This window comes from Humulus lupulus, chromosome 3 (genome assembly GCF_963169125.1).
Source record: "Humulus lupulus chromosome 3, drHumLupu1.1, whole genome shotgun sequence".
Classification (NCBI taxonomy): Eukaryota; Viridiplantae; Streptophyta; class Magnoliopsida; order Rosales; family Cannabaceae; genus Humulus; species Humulus lupulus.
This window is the reverse complement of record NC_084795.1, coordinates 280,858,515-280,884,669: the sequence shown is the minus strand read 5'-3', so window position 1 is coordinate 280,884,669 and position 26,155 is coordinate 280,858,515. Positions and strand designations below refer to the sequence as shown.

General features: G+C 32.6%; 3 protein-coding genes across 3 annotated transcripts; 1 reads left to right on the top strand and 2 right to left on the bottom strand.

Moving 5' to 3' along the window:
• Positions 1 to 1,815: 1,815 nt before the first annotated feature.
• On the bottom strand, positions 1,816 to 8,933 carry LOC133824654 (FH protein interacting protein FIP2-like). Its single transcript, XM_062257610.1, has 11 exons — positions 8,776 to 8,933; positions 7,966 to 8,075; positions 7,248 to 7,382; positions 6,402 to 6,557; positions 6,059 to 6,142; positions 5,456 to 5,502; positions 5,284 to 5,357; positions 4,372 to 4,430; positions 3,848 to 3,907; positions 2,992 to 3,072; positions 1,816 to 2,090 (listed from the first exon to the last, which is right to left on the bottom strand). The coding sequence occupies exons 1-11, from the start codon at positions 8,813 to 8,815 to the stop codon at positions 2,037 to 2,039; spliced, it is 900 nt and encodes a 299-aa protein (XP_062113594.1). The 5' UTR covers positions 8,816 to 8,933; the 3' UTR covers positions 1,816 to 2,036.
• A 3,199-nt stretch (positions 8,934 to 12,132) lies between these two features.
• LOC133824653 (uncharacterized) lies at positions 12,133 to 17,191 on the top strand. The gene is made up of 10 exons (XM_062257609.1): positions 12,133 to 12,200; positions 12,308 to 12,572; positions 13,534 to 13,635; positions 13,767 to 13,936; positions 14,437 to 14,570; positions 14,710 to 14,887; positions 14,976 to 15,525; positions 15,724 to 15,836; positions 15,927 to 16,170; positions 16,525 to 17,191. Exons 1-10 carry the CDS (start codon positions 12,133 to 12,135, stop codon positions 16,762 to 16,764), a joined length of 2,064 nt encoding a protein of 687 aa, XP_062113593.1. The 3' UTR covers positions 16,765 to 17,191.
• A 326-nt stretch (positions 17,192 to 17,517) lies between these two features.
• LOC133824655 (co-chaperone protein p23-2) lies at positions 17,518 to 22,168 on the bottom strand. The gene is made up of 6 exons (XM_062257611.1): positions 21,988 to 22,168; positions 21,694 to 21,877; positions 21,131 to 21,290; positions 18,190 to 18,224; positions 18,051 to 18,096; positions 17,518 to 17,821 (listed from the first exon to the last, which is right to left on the bottom strand). Exons 1-6 carry the CDS (start codon positions 21,990 to 21,992, stop codon positions 17,787 to 17,789), a joined length of 465 nt encoding a protein of 154 aa, XP_062113595.1. The 5' UTR covers positions 21,993 to 22,168; the 3' UTR covers positions 17,518 to 17,786.
• Positions 22,169 to 26,155: the final 3,987 nt, after the last annotated feature.

The following is a 26,155-nucleotide window of genomic DNA, read 5'->3' as shown; positions in this document are numbered from 1 at the left end:
TGACATGCATACAATTATACAATTATACCCTTAACGGGCCAAAATACCATCACACCCCTGTAATTAAAATATGGACCCACATGCATGCATTTAACATCATATTATAATATAATTCACATATACATGCATAATATCATTTAATGGCATAATTAAACAAGTATGGCCCTCCTGGCCTACTAATCCCGCCATTAAACATCATCGGAGAATTCGAGGCATTACACTAAGTACTTCTTTACTTACCCATGGGGGAAGGTGTCTTTTAACAAGCTTATGGATTCATGTAAAAAAGACATGCATCATCAGAAGAGGAACTATGAGAAGAAGACGGAAGTTAAGGGGAAACAGAAAGAAGCAATATACAGTTTGTATGGTTATGTCCCTGCATTGCAGTATAGGGCATATGAAGCCATCCAGCAGTTTGCACATGAGTATGGTATTAACCATGGAAACCAGTTTCCGAGGATGCTCAGTTGGTCGAGCAATAAGGAGCGTCTTATTTCGAAGGCCGACCCTACACCGATGTTCAAGGATGTTAACTTAATGCATCGAGCAGGCATCGAGCAATCATCGAGCATGCATGAAATATATATAATGCACATTACCATCGAGCACCCATCGAGTAGGTATCGAGTAACCATCGAGCACAACATGCAACCGTAAAATTGATGTGCCATCGAGCCTGCATCGAACAGGCATCGAGCAACCATCGAGCACAACTCAAACCCAGAAAATTTCCAAAAAACGTAGATTGACAAAAAACCAGAAAAAAAAAACAAAAAATATGTGCAAATATTGCTCAGATCTATTTGAAATGCTCAAAAAGTTTAAAGGAAACATCACTAATCCAAGTATTTAAGAAAAAATTGCTTACCTATAAGATTTTTCTCCAAGATTTCTCAACCCTTACTTTGGTCTTGATCTCAACAAATGGCTTTCGTAGGGGTTCCTTCGTAGGGGTTGCTCGACTTCCTTCTATCGTGGTGCTCTTAGTGACGGTGTGAGGTGAGGTGAGTGAAAGAGAGTGAGGAAGAAACAAGAAAAAGGAAGAGAAGAGGGAAGAGGGAAGAGAGGAGATAGTTGTGATAGGGGTATTTTGGGTATGCTAAAATGAATTGGCATTATTTTGTAATGATAAAAATGCCTAGCATTTTTTTGAATTACAACCCCCTATTGAGCATAAAAAGTCACATTTCCTTATTCAAATTTACTTTTGTCATACAGATATTAGCACACTTGGCACATGTCTGCTTTTAAAATAGATTTAAAAAAAATATATCAAATTTCATAAATATCTAAATAGGCATTTCTTCAGTTTACCCCACCCACGGGTGCAGATATTTATATGACTGTAGATGACATTATATTTATAATGCTCCTGAGCTGTAAAGAAAAGGATTGAATTTTGTTTTGGTAATCACAAAAAAAAAATATCTGTGTACCCTGTTGTGTTTTTAACATTTTAATTGTTATAAAATTTTTTTAAACGAATAAAATATTGTAGTTATAATGATCATCTCATCTCACAAAAACAAAAATTTTCAAACAATCTATTGTACTTGTGTCTATTGAGTCCTTGGACTCATCAGCTTAAAGTATTGGGATTGGAGAGCAAAATGTTGCTCTATATATATATTTTTTAATTATTATTAATTACATTATCTAAATTTATATTATATGTAGTTTCTAAAGTGAGAAAAGATAAGACCATTATTCCTTGCAATTAATCAGGTGGTTGAAAATATCAAGATACAATCAGTGATGAAACTACAAGGCCCAGTATTCTTTCAAAGCCATTTTATTTTAACATTTGATCAGTATAAGAAAATTTCAAGTCATTCAAAGTAATCATTGGTTCAAAATCATACTCAATATTTGCAATAGAATAGTAACATAATTGGCTTGTGTCATCTACCAGACTTTATCAACTTATAACTTAAATTTGGGTTTCAAGTTTCAACACTTATTTACAAGGCCACAGCATATGAACAAGAAAATATATTCACATCAATATGCATCGAAATATCAGCGCTTTACTGTCATCTGATTGCCCCAAGTAAATTTGCACCATCAAGCTTGGCACCTTCTAAATGCTGAAACATATAAAAAAAATTACATACTGAAATTTAATCGATTATATACTAGTAGGTCACATTTTGGATATGATTAGATTAAATAATGAAAGATAAAAAAATTAGAAAAATGAACGAGTTAATCATTTGCCGATACTAAGAAAATAGATTGGCTAAAATTATTCAAATTTTTTAATAGGATTAACTTATCCCAAATTAGGAGGATTATATTGGTTGTTGGATTAATTTTTTTCAAAATTACATTATAAAAAATTATCCAATCCCATCATGGATGAGATCATATAGTGTTTATATCATGATTTCTTACACCAGTGCTTGATACAAGTGTACAAAGACATGAAAAATTTAGGAACTAAGAAATAAAAAAGCACTAAAGCTTTCAAACTTGAACAAATATGTATGAAGTTGGTCAGGTTGTTCAGTCAAATAAGAATAATAAATTAGAACACAACCTTCTATTTCAACCTCTTAACCAACATCCACCTCCAAAAACACATTTAGTAGTTACAACGTCCTTCCGGCAAATTTTCAAAAAAATCTGAATAGTTTACAGTGCCGAAAACAAAATTGTTGATATTTCCATTTACTACGTGTTCAAAAAAATACAAACTTTTTTTCGACACTGTAAATTATTAAGAATTTTTTCGAAAACTTGCAAGATATGTATTGTAACTACAACGAACGCCACCGTAAAAAAAAATGGAAAATAATACTCCGACATGTATTTTCAGAAGCGGAGGTCAACTAAAATGTTGAAATAGGAGGTTGTTGTTAGCACTCATCTTACTCAATATCATCATGGCAGACAGAAGAGGGCAGCAACAATGATGTGATGATAATTATATAGCAGAGGTAATAAATTCTGCTGTAATATTACGAAAGTTTATCATAGTTTATTTACCGTTTCTCTCAAGTTCACTTGTCGTAAATAAGCTCGTTGAAGGTTGGCACCCCTCAAATTGGTATTACTCAACTTCGCCCCCTGAAACAGATAAATTCCAACTATTATTTAGTAAAAAAGAGAGATTTTTCAAGGTAATTTATAAATCTATCTAATGCCTCTCAATATACCTCTGAATGATGTGATAATGGACTTAAATATAGGTGTTTAAATGAAAAAATTAACATCCCATGAAAAGAAAAAACAGTTGTACTTGTATCTAATTCATCCAATTCTACAAGCCCATCGAGGTTTTGAACACAGTCATGATAGCCAAAGGATATTTAATGGAGGTAAAATTACAAATTTTGTAAGGTTCTTCGTTTGCAAAAGAAAAAGTCAAATTTTGCATAACAGAGAAACATTACTTGGAACCCAAAATACTTAAAAGTTTTATTTCATAAATTTATAATATATATCTTTTAAAAGGAGCACATTCAGAGTTAAAAAAGTGCAGGAAATCATTATGCCCACAAATAATTTCCATACACATTTAGCAAACATGCCATCAAGTATGGCATTGTTTTTCAATCAATAAGCTTGAAAACAATTTAAACAAAACAAGTTGGTCATGTCTGACCATGATAGTGTTAGGAACCAAAATCCAAAAATGGCTAGAAGGGGAAATTCAATCCAAAAAAATACAAGAAATGAAAGATAGAAGGGGAAATTCAAGGATCCTTTAAGCCTCCCAAAGCATTGAAGAAATCCTACAGTTTACATTTTCTTTCACCTAGTTCCTTTCTAAAGCAGTTCTTACATGAAATTGTCTTAATATGTTTTGAATGCACATCACTTGACAGCTATTAATATTTACCTTCAAGTTGGCTCCTTCTAGTATAGCTCCTTCTAAATTGGCATTAGTAAGATCCGCATTCTGAGAGAGAAAAAAAATTAAACCACAAAAAGAAAACTTAAACATTGTGCTTGCTTTTAGGATGATAATGTCCGTGTAATTTTACTTTCTTTGATTACTTATAGGGTAAACTACACCTTAAAAAACATACCTAGGAAGCTCTTCTATTATAAAATCTCGTACATTTATTAATAGTTGAGAATGTTTTATGAAACAAAATTAAATCAAGTTCATAAATTGAATGTTTTTAATCCACTTCTTCACTAAGCAAAATAAATAACCGAAAAATTATTATGGATAAAAACAAAAGAGCAGTGGATTATATTAGCTATATCAAAAAAAGCTAGCACAAGTGGTTGGGTGGGTGGGTGAGTATACAATTAGTATAGAGTTCAAGTACCCTCGTAAATGTATCTTATAAAAAAAAGAAAATAAGGATAAATAGGATAAAAGAACTGATATAACTTAAATTAAAAATCCTATACCTGCAAGTGTGCACTACGAAGGTCTGCCTGGCAGAAACTACTATCGATTAAACATGCATCTGCCACAGAAAAATATACACTCTTAGATAAACTAAGAACTTAAATTTAAATGTTCAAACACAAAAAAGTTGGCAAGGAGAACTAAAAAAATTTGACAGTGCTACTTGGGATAGAAAATTAATAATAATAAAAATAAGTCAAATGAAGAAAGTAGGACGATACCAATAACAAATTTACATTTGATATTTCATGGCCCCTCAGACCAATTAACAAGGACAAACACATGCTACTCATATTTACAATTTACCATACACAAGATGACAAGACTATGTTAACTCAAGTTTTAACAAAACTGGAGAATAATGAGGTCATTACAAGAGTGGACATTCTTAGTCATATAAGAGTTGATAAAAAATAAAATTATAAAAACTTTTTCAAGGTTTGTATTTAGATTATTTCATAACTAAAAATTCTCCATATCTTTTATATCAAAGAATATGATCATCTTTTAAATAAATTGTGAAAACTTTTGAGAAGTGATAGTAGATGTTTACAGTTACTCTGACCCAAGAATAATAATTAGAAAAATAAATAATAACAAAAAAAACCAAGACAAATAATAATATTAAGACACAAAATAGCTGAGATCTGTTGTTATGATGTGTCACATTCACACCATCCTATTTGATAATTGAAAACAATACAAATTATAGCAATTGATCAATATGAAATTAGAATTTCAATTAACAAGACATGCAGTTGCCTAGAATACAAGATGATGCAATGCAACAAGGAAATACAAGAAGGAAGCCCAATCTAAATAGTTAAGATGATATGACTCTTTTGTTTTCTTGATATGACCAAGATGAGGTGACCATTATTTAATGATTATCAGAGTGTAGAAAGATTTGCCTTGTAGGTTTGCACTCCTAAGACTAGCACCAGCTAATAAAGCTCCACGCAGATTGGCCCCGGTAAATTCACATCTTTTCTAGACAAAATAAGATCATTTAAAGGGTTTTTGTTTTCTTTCCATTTAATTGATAATGGAAAATGAAAGAGAGGAGTTCTTCAACGGTCTTACTCTTGCAAAATTGCATTATGAAAGATTGCACCTTCAGCATCCCCATCCTAAGACAAAATTAAATATTAGCCCAAAAAGCAAAACAAAACTCAGAAAACAAAAGAAAAAAGATCAGAATCGAAATTCCAAGTGTTCATGGAAATTAATCATTTGTTTTCAAGACAGACAAAAACAATAATTTAGCTTTAACAAGGATGAAGACCAAAAACAATTGGCATGTAGCACTCCGACGAAACCTACCTTTTTTTGGAAAAGAAACAAACTTGTTTAATTGTCAAGCTAATAAAAGGAAATGCATAACCACAATATGAAAGACACTTGGGGATTGTAAGTTGACAAATTACAAAAATATATATCCAATCCCTAACTAAATCAGAGAGCGATACTTCCTTAAACTTTTGAACATTACACACCAATTTCGCTACCCAAAATTTAATCTTATCCCAAAGAATTCCCCCCATAGCTTCAACATCCTAAAAAATTCTCTAATTCCTTTACAGCCATATCTTGAGTACTGAATTATTACAGCAAAAATATTTTAATATATTAACGTTAAAAGCAATGAACTGATAAATAGATGCACTACTTTACAACAATACCTACCCGAAACTTGGCACACTGCAGGTTTGCACGTGAGAAGAATACATTTCTAAGACAAGCATAGCTGAAGTCCACATAAGACAAATCCTACAATTCCATGGAAAGGTGAAGCTTCAAAAACACAGTATTGTAAAGAAGACTCAATTAAGCAGAGTAATGTCTTTATGGCGGACATGGTTATATGACAGGATATATTGAATTGAGACTTTTCTTCTTCCAAATAAATAAGATTGCTCTAGAAACCATATCAGGATGGCCAACATAAGAAGTTCTACAGCTAGACTTTCATTATTTTTAATTCCAAAATTATAACTGTTATTCCAAGTACAAGGTTGTGAAAAATTACCAGTTTTGAAAGATCAAGGCCAGAAAGATTAACACCTCGAAATCTAACTTTTTCTGACTGTATACATTTGATGATATCAATTCGTGTTAGGTCAGTAGTTAAATCTTCATCCTCCTTCTTTCTACTTAACACAGAATTGATTCCATCCATAAGTCCCTGTAATCAATAATTTATGGTTGGCCAGCAGTCACTTGTAATAATGAGTGACAAGAAGATGAAACATGGAGAATCACAAATAAACATATAGAGATACAGGCATTATAGGTTGTAACTCAGATGCTTTTATCATCTTTTATCAATACATCATCATACTTTCTTATAAAAAAATAAACTAAGAATGTAATGTTTGCAGGATAAGATCATGAACTATGCAAATAAATAGAATAAGTTTACTTTGTGAACACTAACATCATTAGTTTTTCATAAAGTTAACGCATTGAACAAGCTTATAGAACAAATTTCTCAAATTTGACAATGAAATGTCCATCCAAAAATGTGATAAAAGGGACATGGCATTAAGCAAACCAAGAGATTCCAGAAAAAAATAAGATATTGAAACTCAAGGGTATAACAAATAATATATAATTTAAAAAAAAAACTCAATTATCTTAGAACTGAAAACCTGTCTTATTAAATGTGAAAAATACTTTTAACAGTAGACACTATGCATTAAGACATGTTTGGTTAATTGAATTGGACGATCAACCCTCATAAGCAAAAAATGAGCATATAAAAATTAGATGAAAAAGAGACCAAACAAATATAATTGTAAGAGTGCCTACGTATGAATATACTCAAAAACAATATCCTGAAACTAACAAAAAATAAGTATTAGACTCCACTTGCCAGTAGCTGATAGTATTCTGCCTCCCTCAAAAGCTCTGAATATTGAGAGTCTTTTAATGTGGGAACAGCACCATCCCTTAACCAATTAAGGATGTGTCGGAAATGTTTTCCATCCCTATCAACAAATACAAATCCCTGCAAATAATCATGAGTTTAAGGACTGATATTTTCAAAATTAATTTGTATGAACTAACACTCCACAAATAATAAAGCACAAACTCTTTAATTGCTTATAACTTCATTTTTTATTTTTTATATATATTTATTTATTTTTATAAAAAACGAGACTTGATTATATCAATATGAAAAGAAAAAAGAGGGAAAAGATAAGTATAATCAATAAAGTTTACAAATTACAACCAAAGGATTATGTCAGGAATACACCAAACAAACTTGACTTTCGCTGCCTTCTGACAACCAGAAGCATCAAATTAAACAGATACAAACAGGCCCATAACAAAAGCAGAAACAAACTACATCTAGGCCTCCCATTCAGTCAAAAGTTCAGTAAAAAATAAAGATCTAAAATTTTTCACTCTTAAAGCCATATCGAAACAGAGAAGTTAATTCTGTCCCATAGTTTTTCAAAAAACGTTCCATAATGGTTTCTGTGGACAAATATACCACACAACCACCAAAAAAAGAAAGAAAAAAAGAATGAGAAAGCAAGAATTTGAAGGGAATGGAATGAAATGTCACGGTATAATAAGTAAAATACCTTTTCAGGATCCTGACACACAGTATGCCGACCACTGAACATTGCAGCCAGCATGGAATGAGGCTCTCGTTGAGTCAGCGTATCAATAGTAGTGTAAAATTTCTTCCCCCCTGCAAGCAATAGTAATTTACACCCAGTTACAGATTGTTTGTAAATCATGTTAAAAAATAAAACTTGAAATGCTTAATTAAGCTTCACAAACGCACAAAACAATGCAAAAAAAATAAAACAACATGATAAGGATCACATTGTTTAAGTTACAACTGAACATGAAGGAAATGGCCAACTTTCAGAGAGTGGACATAGGTAATTAACAAAGAGAATTCTAATCAATTTGGCTAACTAAAAATTATCGAATTCGAAACCCATCATAAGAATTTTTAGGGAAAAGAGCGAAGTAGTCTAAAATATTGATTCATCAGCAAAAAAGAATTCCCTACTCAGCTCTTATTTGTGGTCTCCAATTGTATAAAAACATTGACAACACAAAGACAATTACATTATCTCCTACTAAATAAATCATCAATACCGCTAATTGGCTTAATTAGATTAAGCTATACACAATTTATCCCATAAAAGAACAATAGGAGCTTTCCATTGCCTCTTCCAAGTAATTAAACGGAAATCAAAGAGACTATTGCCAACGACAATTGGATCCGATCATACTCTCCGATAAGTTAATCAAAATTTAGGGTTTCTAGATTATTCTGAAGCAACGAATCGAAAGAGAATTAGGGGCAATATTCAAGTAATTTAGCAAAGAATCGGTGTCAACAGCAAACGTACAATAGATAGAGAGAACGAGCTCACCTATATTGAGACGAATCATAGACGAGGAGTCTGAGTCCATGATTTTCTCTGGAGCGAGAAGAGAAAGCTTAAGCAGTACGCTGCGAGCAAGCAATGGAGTCCACGGCGTAACGTAGGTAGCTCAAGCCTTCACTTGCATATTCTTTCTTTGTTTTGCCGAACCGCCTCCCAACCAACCAATAAATATTTTGAGGAAATGATTTTATTTATTTATTTATTTATTGAGGAAAATGATTGAAGGAAAAAAAAATTATATATCAATATTATAAATATGGTTAATTAATATTAATAACTTCTTTAATTTTATTTATTCTTTATTTTTTCCAGTTACAAATTTTAAATTTAGTAGCACGAAATTTTAGGCTTGTCATTATAGGATTTAAGTTAGATTTCGTTTTAGGCATCTAACAGAATATGTTTATAATTTTACTCAGAACAATGCATAGAATAATTTACAATTTTTTTCCTCAAACTTTTTCAGCTATCAAATTTTGCTTTGTTTATTAAAACTTTTAAAAATTATTTTTTTCTTGAAAAAAATAATTAAAATATTACAAAAATTATTTGAAAATATTAATAAAATAAAAAATTAGTAAAACATTATATCATTTAATTCATTTTTTTTTCTTTGTTCTTCTCGATATGTTCTTGCAATTCATGAAATACAAACCTATATTATAAACTGTTTTTTTTTTAATTTTATATGTAAAATTAAATAAATAGGTATCTTCAGCAACTACGAATTTATGCATTATGAATAAAATATATATATGCAAAGAGTAATATCTCAGAAATTATAATTATCATTACTATAGGTCACTGTTCATTATTGGTCCTTCAATTCCATATTTGTGCAACATAAACATCCTCTTGTTCTTCATTGTCTCGCGTCCTGCAATTTTTCTGTCTATTTTCATTTCAAAATAAATATTTTTTATTAATTTTAATTTTTTTAATATTTGAAAATTTATTCAATTAATTTGAAAATTTTAGTATTTTTTATTTTTTTTATTCTTTTAATTTGATTTTTTTTAAGAGTTTAATGGTTTTCTTAAAAAAAAAACAAAATTTGGATTTTTAAATAAAAAGAGCACAATTTAGTCGTGGTCAAAATTTGAAGAACAATATTACTAATTATTCTACACTTATTATTGATGTGGTTGTCACATCAATGACCAAAATGTCACGTCATATTCCGTTAGCCACCTAGGATGAAATCTGACGAAAGCCTACATTTCAATAAGATGCATAGTTTGAGGGAATTTTTAACAAATAAAAAAAGTTCGAGAGTAGGATTTGAAAATGGTTATAATTCGGTGGAAAATATCTTATTTTTTAAAATATATCACCCAAATATATATATATATAAATTTTACAATATTGTATTTATCTATATTTTTTGTAATTATTATGTTTTTCTAAATTTTTAAATGTTAAATATAAATATACTTTTTAAATTTAGTTTATTCATTTTAAATATAGAGAAATAAGTAAAAAATAATTAATTATAACAAATTAGAATCAGGAATATTATTCTATAAATTGATGTAAACTATTTGTAAAATAAAAAATTTGATAGAGTTCTCTTTCAAAATTATTTTTTATATTTTGATGAAAATTTTTATTTTATTTTAAGAAAACAATATAGTTTTGGGAACTTCTTCAGCTTTCTCCTAAATATAACCTAACAATATTGTTAGTAACTTGGCTAATAATAATGTGTATTTCTACCTTTTGACCTATAATCATATGTGTGGATACATATAGTTGTCCCAAATAAATACAAGATAAGATGTTTGACTTAATAATAATGTGATTACAGAATTGATATGACAAATATCAACCACCTAGGTCAAATTTACAACTTCATTATTTAAAATTTTCCCCATATAATTGTACACATAGTAACACATAAAGATCACTTGTTTTTTCCATAAAAAAATAAACTTCTAATATTGAGAAAGATTTAATTTGTTAGAGAATAATTATTAAAAAGATCAACAACTTAATTGATAAAATTAGAACTTTAAGATTGTTAAGCCAGATTAAGATAGCTTAGATTAGTGTTAATTTCTGTACATTTATTTTCTTTTGGCTCACTCTAAGGACAACTGTCTTTCTTGTCTACCTATTCTCTGTACATATTACTATCAAGGAATATAACTAAGGAGTTGTTGATATGATGAATCTCGAGAAGAGAATGAGAATTTGAACACTATTTTTCTATGTTTGGTATTGAATTTAAAAAAAAATTAACTAGGAAACTTTACTCTAAGAAGGTATTAGGTATGAGAGTTTTGTTGATAATTTATTTTTGATGCTTTGGGAATTTATATTTAATAGTAGATTTTATTTTTTAGCTTGATTTAAAGATAATTTTAACATCTTTAAACACCTGAGTTTCACAAATTACCTAATCTAAATCCCTCTAACTCTAATATCACAAACTCAAACCTCATACCGAACGCCCACTAAAAATTTTAATTTTTCTTGATTCTGAGTGAAGTTTTAACCTCTAATAAACAAACAAGTGGTTTTCAGATACCAAAAATGTCAAGCACTTCAAAATTATTATTATTATTTGGGTTTATACATTTTTAGACCCTGGGTTTTGCCTCATTACCTGTTTGGACCCTGTGTTTTGACAAATTATTTTTTGAACCTTGTGTTTTGTAAAATAATTCAAACAGGCCTCTAAACCTGATTTTGATGAACAAAAAATAGAATATAATAACACAATTATTAGGCAGAATAACTGTATTTTTGTTTTGAGTTGTTAATTTGATAAATTATTTGTGATTTTAGTTAAAAAAAAACTTACATCAAAATCGGATTTAGGGATTTATTTGAACTATTGTCCAAAAAGTAATTTGTCAAAATACAAGATCTAAACATGTAATAAGTTAAAACATAGAGTCTAAAAATGCATAAACCTTATTATTTAAAAAAAAAAAATCTAAACCAATAATTCAAATTTCTTCCCCTCACACTTACTATCAAAGATGAACTCGTAACTAAAACATGACTTACAAATTTTTGTTTTTTTTTTTATTTGAGAAAGAATTAAAGAGAATTTTGTAGAAATTTTATGAAATTTCCGAAATGAGATAAGTTAGAGAAGCCTTCTCCGGGATCGATGCATGGAGAGGAGAGCAGCATGCAACAGCCAACAGGTGTTGTTACGTTGCATGAATCTCCACACGTGGCACCTTCCTACGCAAACACGTGTCATCCTCTTCACTCTCTCCACCTCATCTTATTAGTTTCCGCTATTCTTCTTCCATATTATTCTCCTCACAATAACATAAAAAAAATAAAAAAAAAAGAGCTTTCAAACACAGAGAGAATAGAAACGCAATGACCACCGGAAAGATACTGAAGCACCTATCCTCCATTGCCAACGACGTCGTTCAGCGATGCGCCTTGTATAATTATTATTATTATTATTATTATTATTATTATTATTATTATTTATGGGATAATTATTTTTATTTTATTTTTTGGTTATTAATTTATTTGGGTGGCGGTGCAGGACAGTGGGAGTTTCGGTGGAGGAATTGGTGGAAGAATTTGAAAGTTTTGTATGGAAAAATAATGGTGATGATGATGAGGATGTTCATGGGAGTTATGGTGAGGGGTATTCCAGGAGATTGGTGGAGTATTGTAGTGGAAAAGCTGTGAAAGAATTTTGCCAAAAAGTGGATCAAACCATTGCAGATGGCTCTTTTGCTCGATTCACTTTCGATCTCATGCTTGCCTGGGAACTCCCTTCTTCTGCTCACGAAGAAGCTCGTACGGTATATTACCTTTATTATTATTTATTTTTTTATCATTTTGGATCCTAAGGGTTTCTGCTGTAGGGCTTCAAAAAAACAGTTTTCGATTTTAAATTAGGTTCAACCTTCAGTAAATTATTTGGAATTTGAATTTTTTGAAAAAATGGGCAGATGCTTTAAAAAAAAAACTACAATATACGTAGCGCCAAAAACTATACTACGGACTATGAATACACAAGAGTAAGAATTATACACAAGAGCAACCGAGAATTGATAAAGGGAATTAGTGGTGGTGTGTCACCAATTATCGAGGTCACCAATTTAGTGGTGGTGAGTCTTATTTATTTGAATTTAATAAATATTATAAAATAATGCTAAAGTGTCACATGTTTGGATACCTTTGTCAAATGGTAACATTCTTAAAATAAACCCTACATAAGATTTTTTTTTCATATATATTATTAATTTTTTTGGACTAATTTCACTATATATATTTATTGAAGTATATATTTATTGAAGTATGCCTAGTGGTGGACCATGCCACTGGAAATTGATTTAATGAATGGTTTTAGAGTTGGAGTAACTATTGTGTTTCGATACACAATTAAGGGTATTGTTATTTGGCATCTCAAGGTGTTTAACACCACTTTAGGTGTCACACATAATTGGTTAGCGATACCCTATAATATTTATTTAATTAAATTTAAAATTTAAATAAGTAAGATCTGATATTGGATTGCATAAATAATAGTATGATACCGTGTCCCTTAGCAATTTTCCACGATTAATTGAACTTATTATTAATTATATACCATAAAGTTGACGGTTTTTTTAGGTGATAATGATATGATTTCACCAAGAAATGCTTTAAGTAATTTTCAAATATTCGAATATTTTATTATTATTATTATAGATATTTTTATATATCCTAATAAGTGAGTGTACATATATGTGCAATACTATACTTTTGGTGGTTTTGCAGGAAAATGTTGGAAAGGAAAGAGAAGACAAGAAGATGCCTCCCAAAGCAACTTTGGAGCAAGACGACATTTCTCTTTTCTATTCAGACATTATGCCACTTCTTGTAATTTATATTAAAAATCCAATGATATACTTCTTTACAAAAACACCATTTTTGACACACACACACACAGTCATCTTTTTGAATAGTTTCGAGTTTGATAATGATACTTCTTTACAAAAACATTGTTGCAGGTTGATAATGAGCCTAGTGTGGGAGAAGATGCATTTGTATGGTTTGGGTCTCTGGTTGTATTAGTTACAGATGTTGTTAATGGAGGATTTACCTTTGAAGCTCTCACAGCTTCAACCAGAAACCGACTGCATTTTCCTGCCTACGACAAATTTTTGAAGGAAATTGACAAGTAAATAACACATCCTTTTCAAATTTTATTAAATTGGCTAGTTGAATAAGAAGGCGGTACTTGTTTGTTTTTATCGAAATACCTTATATTTTTATATCATCTGTTATTTTGTAATTTGAAATCGTACATATGCTCAATTTTAATTTTACCAATATGATCAAACTGTTCTCAATTATATTAAATTTGAATTTGAAACTTAATTATATAAAGGATAATTTTGTTATATCGATAAAATATTATTGATCATATTTGAGTTGTATAATTTTAAATATCAGGAAAACAGTACCCGATGAGTATTTACCCTTGAATTAATTAACAAACAGCATCCTACGCTCAAGAAAAATGATAGGTTTTTCATATCAGAAATGTTTTAAACTCGAGTTTTGTCAATCCTCCCCATACTGGAATTCAGTAGCAAAAGGGCTCTGTCTCAGACCTGTGAATATTGCCAAAAACCAAACTAAATTAGTGCCTCTGTGGTTCTGTTTTTAACTTTGTAGATGCATGAAACACCTGCAAAAACAAGAAACTCCCAGTGGCGTTGAGCTCGGTGACGATGAATTCATACTTCATGTGGAGGGAACCGCCAGTTCAAATAGAGTTATCCGCCACATTGGAGGAACTAGTTGGCCTGGTGTGTTCCATAAATTTCTTTGATATTACTAATACAAGTGTGGAGTTCACCTGTGGAACTTAACTATAGGTGTGTGATGCTCAACACTTAACCATGATAATTAATGGGGTCTTCTAATGTCTTATGGTTGTGTTTTCAGGCAGACTTACACTAACCAACTATGCTCTTTACTTTGAGGCATCTGGGGTAATAACATATGAAGATGCACTTAAGATAGATTTCTCAAAGGACATTGAGCAGAGTGTGAAACCAATTGCTACAGGGCCTTGGGGTGCCCCACTTTTCGACAAGGCCATAGTCTACGAGTCGTCTGAGCTGTAAGGACATTTGCTCGATTTTACATGCATGATATGAACAGACAGTTTCATTTGATCAGAAATCTACTTTCTTTTATGAATGTTTTAGATCAGAGGGAATTGTGATAGAGTTTCCAGAGATAACAAGCTCCACAAGACGTGACCATTGGCTTGCGCTGACAAGGGAGATCCTTCTCCTACACCAGTTTCTATCCACATTCGATGTGAAATGTCCGATCCAAGCCTGGGAGATGCACGCGAGGACAATACTCAGCACAGTAAGGCTCCACGCAGCACGAGAGATGCTAAGAATATCGCCCCCTGAACCAACAAAATTCTTGATTTTTGCCTTATTTGATAAGATACCAAAGGGCGATTATGTACTAGAAAAGATCGCCGAGAGTCTTAAGACGGTGAGTTCAGGACATTCATGCAGTGCTAGCTCACTCCTGAGGAGGATGAATGTGAGGGAAGCAATCATCTCAAGTTTAGAAGAAGAAATTACAAAAGAAAGTTTAAGAGGCCCATTGGACAACATCACTTCATTGGAAACTGCTATAAATAAAGCTAGAGAAGAAGAGAATGAAAGTGCTGTTGCAAAAGCCACCACAGAGGGCTTAAAAGAAGAAGGAATAGCCGAAAGCACTCTTGTTTTGATGGTATGCAATTCAATTATAAGATAGTCTAAGAATTATACACTCAGATATGGCTATTTTTACATTAAAACAGAGAAATATGTTATATATTTGGTTTCTATGGACAAGCTAAAATGTTGAATTTACTTCAAACTATCTGGCTTGAGGGCCTTTTTCTATGTTTTCTTTTTCCGCCTTGACATGGTTATCTTTATTCGACAGGAGCTGCTAAAGCCAGTTAAAAATTTGCTGCCTTGGTTCCAAGAAATCCTTATGTGGGAAAGACCAGTAGCTACTCTTAATGTGATGGCTTCGGCTCTAATGATAGCATACAAGTGAGTTATTTTTCTACTTGGTTGTACTGTGATTATTAGGGATGAAATATTCGGCCATGACATAGTTGACAATATTTTTGGACAACGTAGGGAGTGGATTGGCAAGGGAATCGCAGTTTTCTTGTTTTGGGTGGTAGGGTACATGGTTCAGGCGAGACGAAACAGACTCGGCGAGAGATGCAATGAGATAGTAGTTTGCAAAGCCTCTGATAAGAGTGTAAGGGAAAGCGTGGTATCAGCTCAATATGGACTGCTATCAGTTTATGAGTTAGTGCAGGAGGCAAACATAGCATTGTTGAAAATTCAGTCCATCTTCTTATCAAAGGCACCCAAGGTAACACATAATGTTACAATGAGTAGTACATAACACAAGCTAACTAAACTTCAATCTCTGCATATTGTTCCTTAAATTTCTTGCATCACCATCACACGTTTTTGGAACCAAATGCCAAATGAATCGATCGACATACATGAATGACAAGGAATGCTATGAAAATGGTTGCAATCTAATTCTGCAACTGGTCTTTTCCTTTTTCCTTTTCCAGTTCGAACGATCAGGCATGTGGTTTGAATCAATTTTCGAGTCCCTCCTAAAGAAAGCAAAGATAGCATTATGATGATATTATAGGAGTGCCAATCAATCTTGCTTTCTTTGTTTCTTTCTAATTACTATATTCCATGGTTGTAGCATGCAGATATGGTGATGGTGGCTCTAATTGGATTAGGTGTGATAGCTGCAGTGATTCCAACAAAGTATTTCATAATGGGAATGATTTTGTATTGCTTCATTATGACATCAAAAATAGGCCAAAGGTTTGGGAACAACCAAGGAAATAGACGACTGAAAGAATGGTGGGACTCAATTCCAGTGATTCCAGTACGAGTGGTAAACGAGATGCCTGATTCTGAACCTTCTACTTCTACATAGTGGAATTGGTAAGATACTACAACTATGGGAGACCATGAATAATCAACACTCTATAGGTATATAGATTTTCACACACTATCATTTTCTCTACAGTTTTTTTCTTTTTCTTTCGAATAAATTGAAAGAGATGGGAATGCAGTTTTTCTTTTCTAGTTTGGAAACTTAAAAGGTTTTTTTTGTTATAAATAAAATAGGATTGTAAAGAAGAAAACAAACACAGCTTTATTATAGTAAAGCTCTCCCCTTGTTGCACATAATGTTAAAGAAAGACCTTATATTGTGTTGTGTTTCAGTTAAAGTAGAATATAATAGTTATGTACAACTTTGATGATCTAGAATTTCTACAAGTTCAAATCACACCATATATTAATTTGGCATATTAAGTGAAAACCAAGAAACATATTTTTAAGGATAGCTGAAAATGTGATAAGATATGGACAGAGAGAGTCCATAAAAATATGCCTGTGTTATTAATAATATTGCTAAAACAAACAGGTAATCCACAAAATGAGAGAAAAAAGATGGCTCATTTCCCATCCCATTCAAGTTTTGCAAATAGACTTGTGTACAAATCAAGCATAAGGCCTCCTAATCCCAGATGCAACTGATTTTGAATTATGCACAAGAAAGTTTTAACTAAGTATTACTAATACCCTATTGACTTCTATGCGACATTAACAAAATTAAAAAGGGATTTTATGTTTAGGCAAGTAAACGCAGCAGATGGTGATCAACGCATAAAAAATAACCAGATAGTGATCAAAATCTAAAATTTAAGGATAATACCCGTGGTAGTATGACTACAGCAGCAAAAATCATCTCAAGTTTAGAGACCAAACGATTCATAGGTTAGAGTTAGAGCATAAAGGAAGCACTGTCAGATTATGTACAGTCTCAGTTATATATATGTTATAATTCATCAAACTCAACAGTTCCCTAGTATATATACCTATCAATTATCTGATAAGGGAGTTGTTTAACTGCATCGCCAGGTGCATGTTACTTGTTAGTACTCCCCATAGCTAGTTTCCTCGTGCCTTTTCCAGGTCAGGGAGATCTGTAACCACATTACAATTCCATGTTAGGAATTAAAAATCATTATGAAAAGGGAAGTTGCAATAGAGAGAGAAGAGGATAATGGCTACTTCCAGTTTTAGGATAGATGATTTGAACAAAACAGCAACAAGAAAAGATGTGGAAAACATTGGAAGAATTCATTTTAAGATTATAGGAGAATGAAACCAACACAACATGTTCATGGGAGAAAATTAGAAAAGGGCACTTACAAAGCATTCCTTCATCATCACTACTTTCGTCGTCTTCACCGACATACTGCAAAATGATTAATTATTCCATGATTAGATCAAAATAAAAACTCAAGTAACACCATTATTTTTACTATGCATGATAAAGGAGTCAGTGTACCGCAGCATGATCGCCATCCTCCGAAGCAGAGTCAGCTGTAAAAGAAAACCCAATAATATTCAGTAATAATCCAAATGACCTCTACAATATCTTACTAAATGCGAAAAATCGACAAGGATGCAAGAAGACATGCTCACACCTCTCAAGCTCTTACACCATATAAGGATTTCTAACATGATTTATTTATTTTTAGCATATAACTAAAACACAGATTTTGGAAATGATCTCAGTTTTAGTCAATATAAATTGAGAATATTGTCTTCCATTAATCAATTTTTAAAATCTTTTAGAAATTTTCAATAGCCTAATACCTTACTCTTCCCACACTATTCTTCAACTTTGATGCCGATCTGTGAGAGCAATAAATCTCAAATTCAGTAATTGACTGTTAATGAATGTATACAAGAACTTGAATACTCTGTATGAGTCAAACTAGGCGCTGAAAAAGGAATTATTCATGAACTCTGCAATTCATAGTTACTGAAAGGATGAACAAAGTGATTTAGAAAAGTAATCCTACCACCTAGTGATCTTTAGTTCATTTTCAGCTTTCAAAATTACTGAATGATTGGAGTTATTGAGGGGAAGAATCATGCTGGAATTTTCATTTTCGTAGAAGAGAGAGCAATAGAGAAGTGTCCCTATAGTGGAATTGTTGGACCTTCCTGATGGAAAATCCATTTGTCCAAGATTGGAGGATGGGAGGGAGTGGATTTTAGGTCCGAGGGGTGGTTTTTCATGTAAATCAATGTTTCTCCACTAAATGAATGAAAAGCTAGGAATGAAATTTGAACCATTTATGGAAAGCATACGCCCATGTGAAGATCAAAGTATTTGGGGGGTTGGTAGCACATCTAAAATAAACACAATAGACAATATTCAGAAACAAAGCCCTTTTCCCTTCATGTTGTGTTTTTTGTACAAAAAGGTCTGAGACAATTGACCATATTTCTTTACATTGTCAGTTTGCAAGAAGATTATGGACTATGTTCCTAGATGAATTCGGTTTACAATGGACTAACCCATGGACTTGTCATGCCTCGATGATCCAAGAGCTTAGCTTGTAAGGAGCTTTGATAAGAAAAGACAGTTAATTTGAAATTGCTGTGGGCCATTTGACTGGAGAAATGAGTGGTTTTTTCAAGATAAGGAGACTGTGTTGGAGTTCATTGGCCTAAAGTGTGTTAAAGTTTTTTCCCTGTTTTCCTTTTCTGATTTGTAAATGGATTGGGAATGCTTGATATAATTTGTAAGTTGTTCTATTGTGTCACTTTTTTATAAGAAACAGAAATGTATTGAAAAAATGTGATATGAGGCATCTTAGTTACATCCTCCAAACCAAAACCTGTTACTTAGAGAAGTGAAAGTTCTGAATGCTTATCTTGGAAATCAGAAATTATCATCTTCCCCAATTTCTAGGAGATTACTGGTCTTTGATCTATTTTTTATAGAGATAGAGAATGATTTACCATCGTCACTTTGATTAGAACAAAACTATTTATAGAAAAGACAAGTAAAAGCAAGGAAGAGTGATTATTTTGGTTGGGAATTTGTAGATGGCAGACAAAGCATAAGGGTTTCTCTCTTCTTCTTTATTTATTTTCTTTTTCAAAAGGAAGCATATGGGTATATGTGTTGTAAGGATAGAACTTCTATACAAAGAATTGAGATGAGTTCGAGATTATTTAGCAGATCGAAATTGATTGGGTTCGGACTTACTAAAGTCACGTAGACCTTGCAACATGTGGTAGGTTTAGGGGGCTGTGAAGGAGAGAAGGGCAGAAGGAAGAAGATACTATGCAACGTTGCCATTCTCATTGTTCTTTAGGTGGTTTGGTTGGAAGGAATTTATAAAAAATTCAATGGCATTGAAGAGAATATGGAAGTTATGTGAGACAATGTTAAATACTGGGTTGCAATGTATATTTTTAAGAGTAAGGAATTCCCAGACTCATCCTCCTTGATGCTGCTATGCGCTGATAGCTGTGGCTTTGAATTGGCCTAGCCGCCTAGGCCAAGTAGTGTATATGTTAGTTTGGTACCATATGTTGTTATAGTTTGCAATATATTATACTGGCTCATTGGATGTAACTAAGATGAGTTAAATCATCTTTTATCAATACATCACTGTTTCTTATAAAAAGAATAAAATAAAATCTCACGTCTCTCGGATGTTCTAGGTCATTTTATAAGTTCCTCCTAGTCAGAGTTTATTTGTCTTAATACACTGCATGTTCTATATCTGGTAAGTCTTGTAACTGTTTCCATTCTAGTTGACTATGGTAGATCAGGGTTATTTTGATTTGATAAATAAGCAGGATTAGTAGCTCACATGTCTCATTTTTCACTACCTAATTAGCACTAGTTAATTCACGTTTATTAATTATTATATGGGACAAGGAAAGTCAAAGTGTACTGTCCTATCAACATGACAAGTAAACTTTAAACTATCCAAAGTATGACAAAGATTTTTCATGCTATAAGCACTTCAGACTTTCAGAGTGCTCAATAAGAACTATGGAATATTACCAATCCAAATACAAAACAAATACAGTAAACTTAAGCTTCTCAATCCTTGAACTGAACTCCTAACGTTGACTGTCTTCTTGTTTTCACCCATTTATGGACCATGAAAACCTTCGCCCTATTCAAAGCTTATTCACTATAGACATGCAAATCTTATTCGAAAGGCACAAGACCTTGAGCATCAGACACTCATCAACTCAAACCTTGTCCCCAGATAAACTAAGAAACACCACTACTTCTTTTCTCCATGTCTTTTATAATTTAACAAAACCCAAACTTCAGATTCAAGTACCATATGCATGAACAACTATAGCAAAATAGGAAGACTACAGAGCCAAAGTTAAGTATTGTGCAGCATATGAAAGAGTGTTCCAATAATAAAAACCCAATAAAAGAAAGGATATGATCAACTTACATCTTGACTCTTCCTCATCCTCATCACACCACTTGTTCCAATCAACTTTCAGGTAAGGTGCAGGTTTTTCTTCTGTTTTCAATAATCGTTTCCACCAACCTTTCTGTTCTTTCTGGATTGAGCATATTATGTTCCTTAATCCAGGTTTTGTCTTACAACCCTGCATCAGTATAATAATAATAATAAATAACAAAATTAAAGTGTAACTTAACTATCTACAGTAGATAATAACCCTCTAAAAATAAAGAAGCTTGGTATAGTATAGTCTCTAAAATTTATTTCAAACACAGAGCAAAAGGGCGTGTTTCGAAACATAGAACATTTCACAAATTAGCTTTAAAAAAATCTCTGAATAAATAACATCAGACATCTGCTATAAACTCCCATTTTTACGCAACCCCATTTGGTTTGACTTTGAAAAATTTCCTCCATCATGAATAGGGGAAATAGTCAATAGCAATAATTGAAGTGAAATGGGTACTGTTTCTCACTGAGATTTTGAGCAATAGAGAAAAACCAATGTATTTAAAAATAAACACTTCGTTGAAATGGGTGTTGCTCACCTCAGGGAGTATGGGTCCATAAAGTGCTAAACTGAAGTGAAAGCGTTCTCCTTGAGCTCCCAAAGCTGAGAAAGAAAACAAACCCTGAGGCTCGCACTTTACATTGATGTCTTTGGCGTCAGGAAGAGCCACCGTCAGGTATACCTTATCGGATCGCTGAGCCCACAGAACCTCCGGATGCCGACTGTTAAACCCAAAAAAGAAAAGAACAAAAATGGAGTTGTTTATCAAGAAAGAAAACAAGAACTGGAATCCATGGTTTTCAAACGAAAAAAGAAAAGAAAGAAAGAGAACCTCATCTTCGGCTATGGGTAAAATGCGAAAAAGAGAGAGCCTAGCGTTGATGAGGGAGATGAGAGTGGAGTGTTTGACAGGTCCAGTTCCAGTTCCAGTTCCAGTCAGCCACGGAGGGTTTCAACTCTCGAATCAAGTCAAGGGTTCAAGCTGAAACTACTTCAAACTAAAAGTGACTAAAGCAAGCAACCTCAAAAGTTGCCCAATTAACTCCACATCATAGTAAATTTTTTATTTTTTATATCTGAAAAATATATTTAAATTATTTAAAATAATTAAAAATAAAATAAATCAATAAATAAAGGTTAGTGTAGGAATATTAAGAATTTATACACGAATTAGTGGTGTTCATAAAACCGCCCACATCGCACAAACCGTCTTCACCGCACCGCAATTTGTGGTTTAGAACCCTTCGCGGTGCAGTTGCGGTTTATATTTTTGCCAAACCGCGATGTGGGGTGCGGTTTGTGGTTTTAAATTTTATAAATGCGGTTCAATATATATATTAACTTTTTATATTTTTTTTTTCAATTTTACTATATTTAAAATTGATGCATAAATATTTATATAGTATAATATAATATACACATATTCTACTTCAATCTAAAGATATTCCTCATTAATTAAAATAATATTTACTTTTATATTACATTTTTTATTTGTTATTAGTTTGTTATATTTTTATTGTTTTGCTTAAAGTTTATTAGCTTGTTGTATATTTAATTATTTTGTTAAACATTTTATGATTATGAGATTTATTATGAATCTTTCTTAATTATAATATTTAATTGTTAAATTATTTGGCGATAGGTATAAACCACACCGCACCATACCGCATTTTTGCGGTGCGATTTATGCGGTTTGAGGTTTATGCATTGCAATTTGAAAAATTATTCAAACCGCATATGCGATATGGTCCAAAAAATTAGAAAAAAATCGCACCAACCGCACCACAAACACCCCTAGTATGAATAGTACCAAATTATGTAGTTTTTATAAACAAAGAGTTCAATTAAATAGAGAGTTAGTGGCCTGGCTATAGTATTTTATACATTGGAATTGATGAGAATCAACTCATGGCAAGCATTTGAGAGGAAAAGACAATTTCTTAGATCAACTATAAAATCCACTAAATTTAAAACACATTTTCAGAAATTCAAGACAACTTTAAACATATTTTTGTTTGTATAATGTTTAAATGTTATAAATCCCTAATTTTTGACATTTATTTATATTAATGATATTCTTACTTGTTACTTATTATATTAGGGAAGATTTTCAAGCTTTAATTTTTATTATTAGTAATAATATTTGTTTAGATTAATGTTATGCTAAAGTATTGGAATAAGTTGTTTAGATTACAATGCCTTTTATTTTTTTAGGAAATTACAATGTTTTCTGATTTTACAAAAATATGCCTTTTAAAAAAAACTTAATTTATGGCATTTTTTTTTGAAGAATTTTCAAATCTATAGATTTAGTTTCCCGTATTTTTGTATAAATTTTAGTTTCCAAAATTTCTTTTATAGTATGTTTATGGTATTACTATGCTTTTTTTTTTTCTATAATTTCTTTTAATATATATATATAGGGAACGAATATAACGCATCCACTGTTTTGACAACACCGGTGTATTTTTTTTCTATTTTTGGCACCTGGATAGATATAATCCCAAATTTTTTATATGACGGTGTACATTATAGCTATCTAGAACATCTTACAAATTTTCAAGAAATTCTGAATAAATTATGATACTGAAAACAGGGTTTAAACTATCAGTTGCACGCATGCCTGCTTTTTTGTGTACGAGTGTAAAATTTGACAGTTTGAACCCTGTTTTAGGCTTCGTAAACTATTCATAATTTCTTGAAAATTTGCGGGATGTTCTAAAAAACTACAATGTATATTGTCATATAAAAAAAATTTGGATTATATCTATCCAGGTGCTGAAAATAGAAAAATGATGCATGCCCACTCGGCCTATTCAACCTTTACAACTCCTTATGTTTAAAACTCATACCCAGATTCGCATCCGGATCCACCCAGTCAGCCAGAGGTGTTGAGTCAGTTAACAATAGAAGGAGCCAAAGGGACGTATCCCTTCCAACGATATTCCAAGGACAACCCGTTTAGAACGAGTAAGACGGAACGATTAGGAAAACGACCAATGGTACTAGGGAATATTCTATAAAACAAAGTCTAGAGAGGTCCTCAAGGAGGACCTGAGAATTAATACTTAATCCAATCACTTTGACTCGGGTAATCGAATCAGTCATCCGACCTTGCCATCAAGTTCCATCGCCATCATCACTTTTCTCTTACTCATCATTTTATCATTTATTATTTCGTTGTTTCATTTCCACTACAACATCTATTATTGCCATCACACTAACTTGAGTGTCGAAGTCCCTTTGGCTGACACTCCACCGGTGTTCTCAATTGAACTCTTGCCTCGTTTTTTCTTCTTGACAGGTTGTTGGTTCCCAAATTAATCAATTGTAGGAAATCACATCTACAATTAATTACACATGATATTTTACATAATGAGTTGTGCATTGTTGAGGACGTTTTTCGTCAACTTAGATATGAAGAACACTAAAAAAATATATAAAAAGTAGACGAATTCAAGGCGTTTTACGTGGTTCAACATTTAAAATCTGCCTAGTCCACGAGTCACTATTATTATTCTCACTACTCTCTCAAGGATTTTTCAGAAAGCAATTTGGGAGAGTATTCTCTAGTACAATTCTATGCGTCCCTACAAATGAATTACTCCAGGCTATTTATAGACATGGTCATGAGAATATCTTCCTTTACAAATTATATTTTTCACTACGAAATCCAAAACTTTCTTCGAGGTGATAATAGCTAGAGGTTCAGCCCCGGTCTACTTTGTGAAGTAATCAACAACGACTACGACATATTTCACTCCCCCTTTTCCTATTGGTAAGGATCCTATGAGGTCGATTCCCCATACTGCGAATGGCCACGAGGAGATCATCATTGTGAGCTTGGTAGGTGGAGCTCGCGGGATTGAAGTGAACCGTTGACACTTGTCATAGCGCTTGACGTATTCAAACGATTTTGCTTTAATTGTGGGCAAGAAGTATCCTTGCCTAATCACCTTTTTTGATAGACTATGCCCCCCAGTGTGGTCTCTGCAAATTCTTTCATTGATTTCTTCCAATATTTTCCTAGCTTTGGGCAGAGTTACACATCTTAGTAGTGCCATATAGTACCCTCTTTTGTACAACTTCCCTTCTAAGATGGTGTATCTTGGTATCTTGTACATAAGTTTCCTAGCCTCGTTACGGTCTGCTGGAAGGCTACCAGTTTTGAGGTAGTCAATTATGGGGGTCATCCAGGTAGGTTGCGAGTTGATCATGTTGACATCTTCTTCTTTGGGCTCGGCTATGCTTGGGACCAGTAGGAATTCGACCGACACCACATTTAGTGCATCAGCTTCTTTGGTTGTGGTGAGCCTAGCTAGAGCGTCCGCATTTGATTTTTGCTCCTGTGGAACTTGTTCAATGGCATAGAACTCAAATTGTCCGAATGTTGTGTTGACTTTTTCCAAAAAAGCTACCATTTTAATGCCACGAGTCTGATATTCTCCTAAGACCTGGTTAACGACCAATTGAGAATCACTGTAGCAGTGAATGGCCTTTGCTTTTAGCTCGGAAGCTATCTGAAGTCCTACTAATAGCGTTTCATATTCAGCCTCGTTATTTGATGCCTCGAAGCCAAACCATAAGGCAGAATGAAAATGATTTCCTATCGGAGTGATCAAAATGATTCCTACCGCCGACTCGTTCTCATTTGAAGATCCATTGACGTAAAGTCTCCACAGCTCACAGACTGGGGTTACGACTTCCTCGTTGGCTATTCCCGTACATTCAACTATGAAATTTGTTAAGGCTTGCCCTTTGATCATCGTTCTCGGATGATAGGTGATCTCGAATTTCCCGAGTTCGACAGCCCATTTTAACAATCTCTCGGATGCCTCAGGTTTCGACAATACCTGCCTTAACGGTTGATCAATCAATACGTGTACATGATGTGCTTGGAAATAAGGTTGGAGCTTTCATGATGCATGTATCATGCACAAGGCCAACTTTTCCATTAATGGATATCTCGACTCTGCCTCCAGTAACCTTTTACTAACATA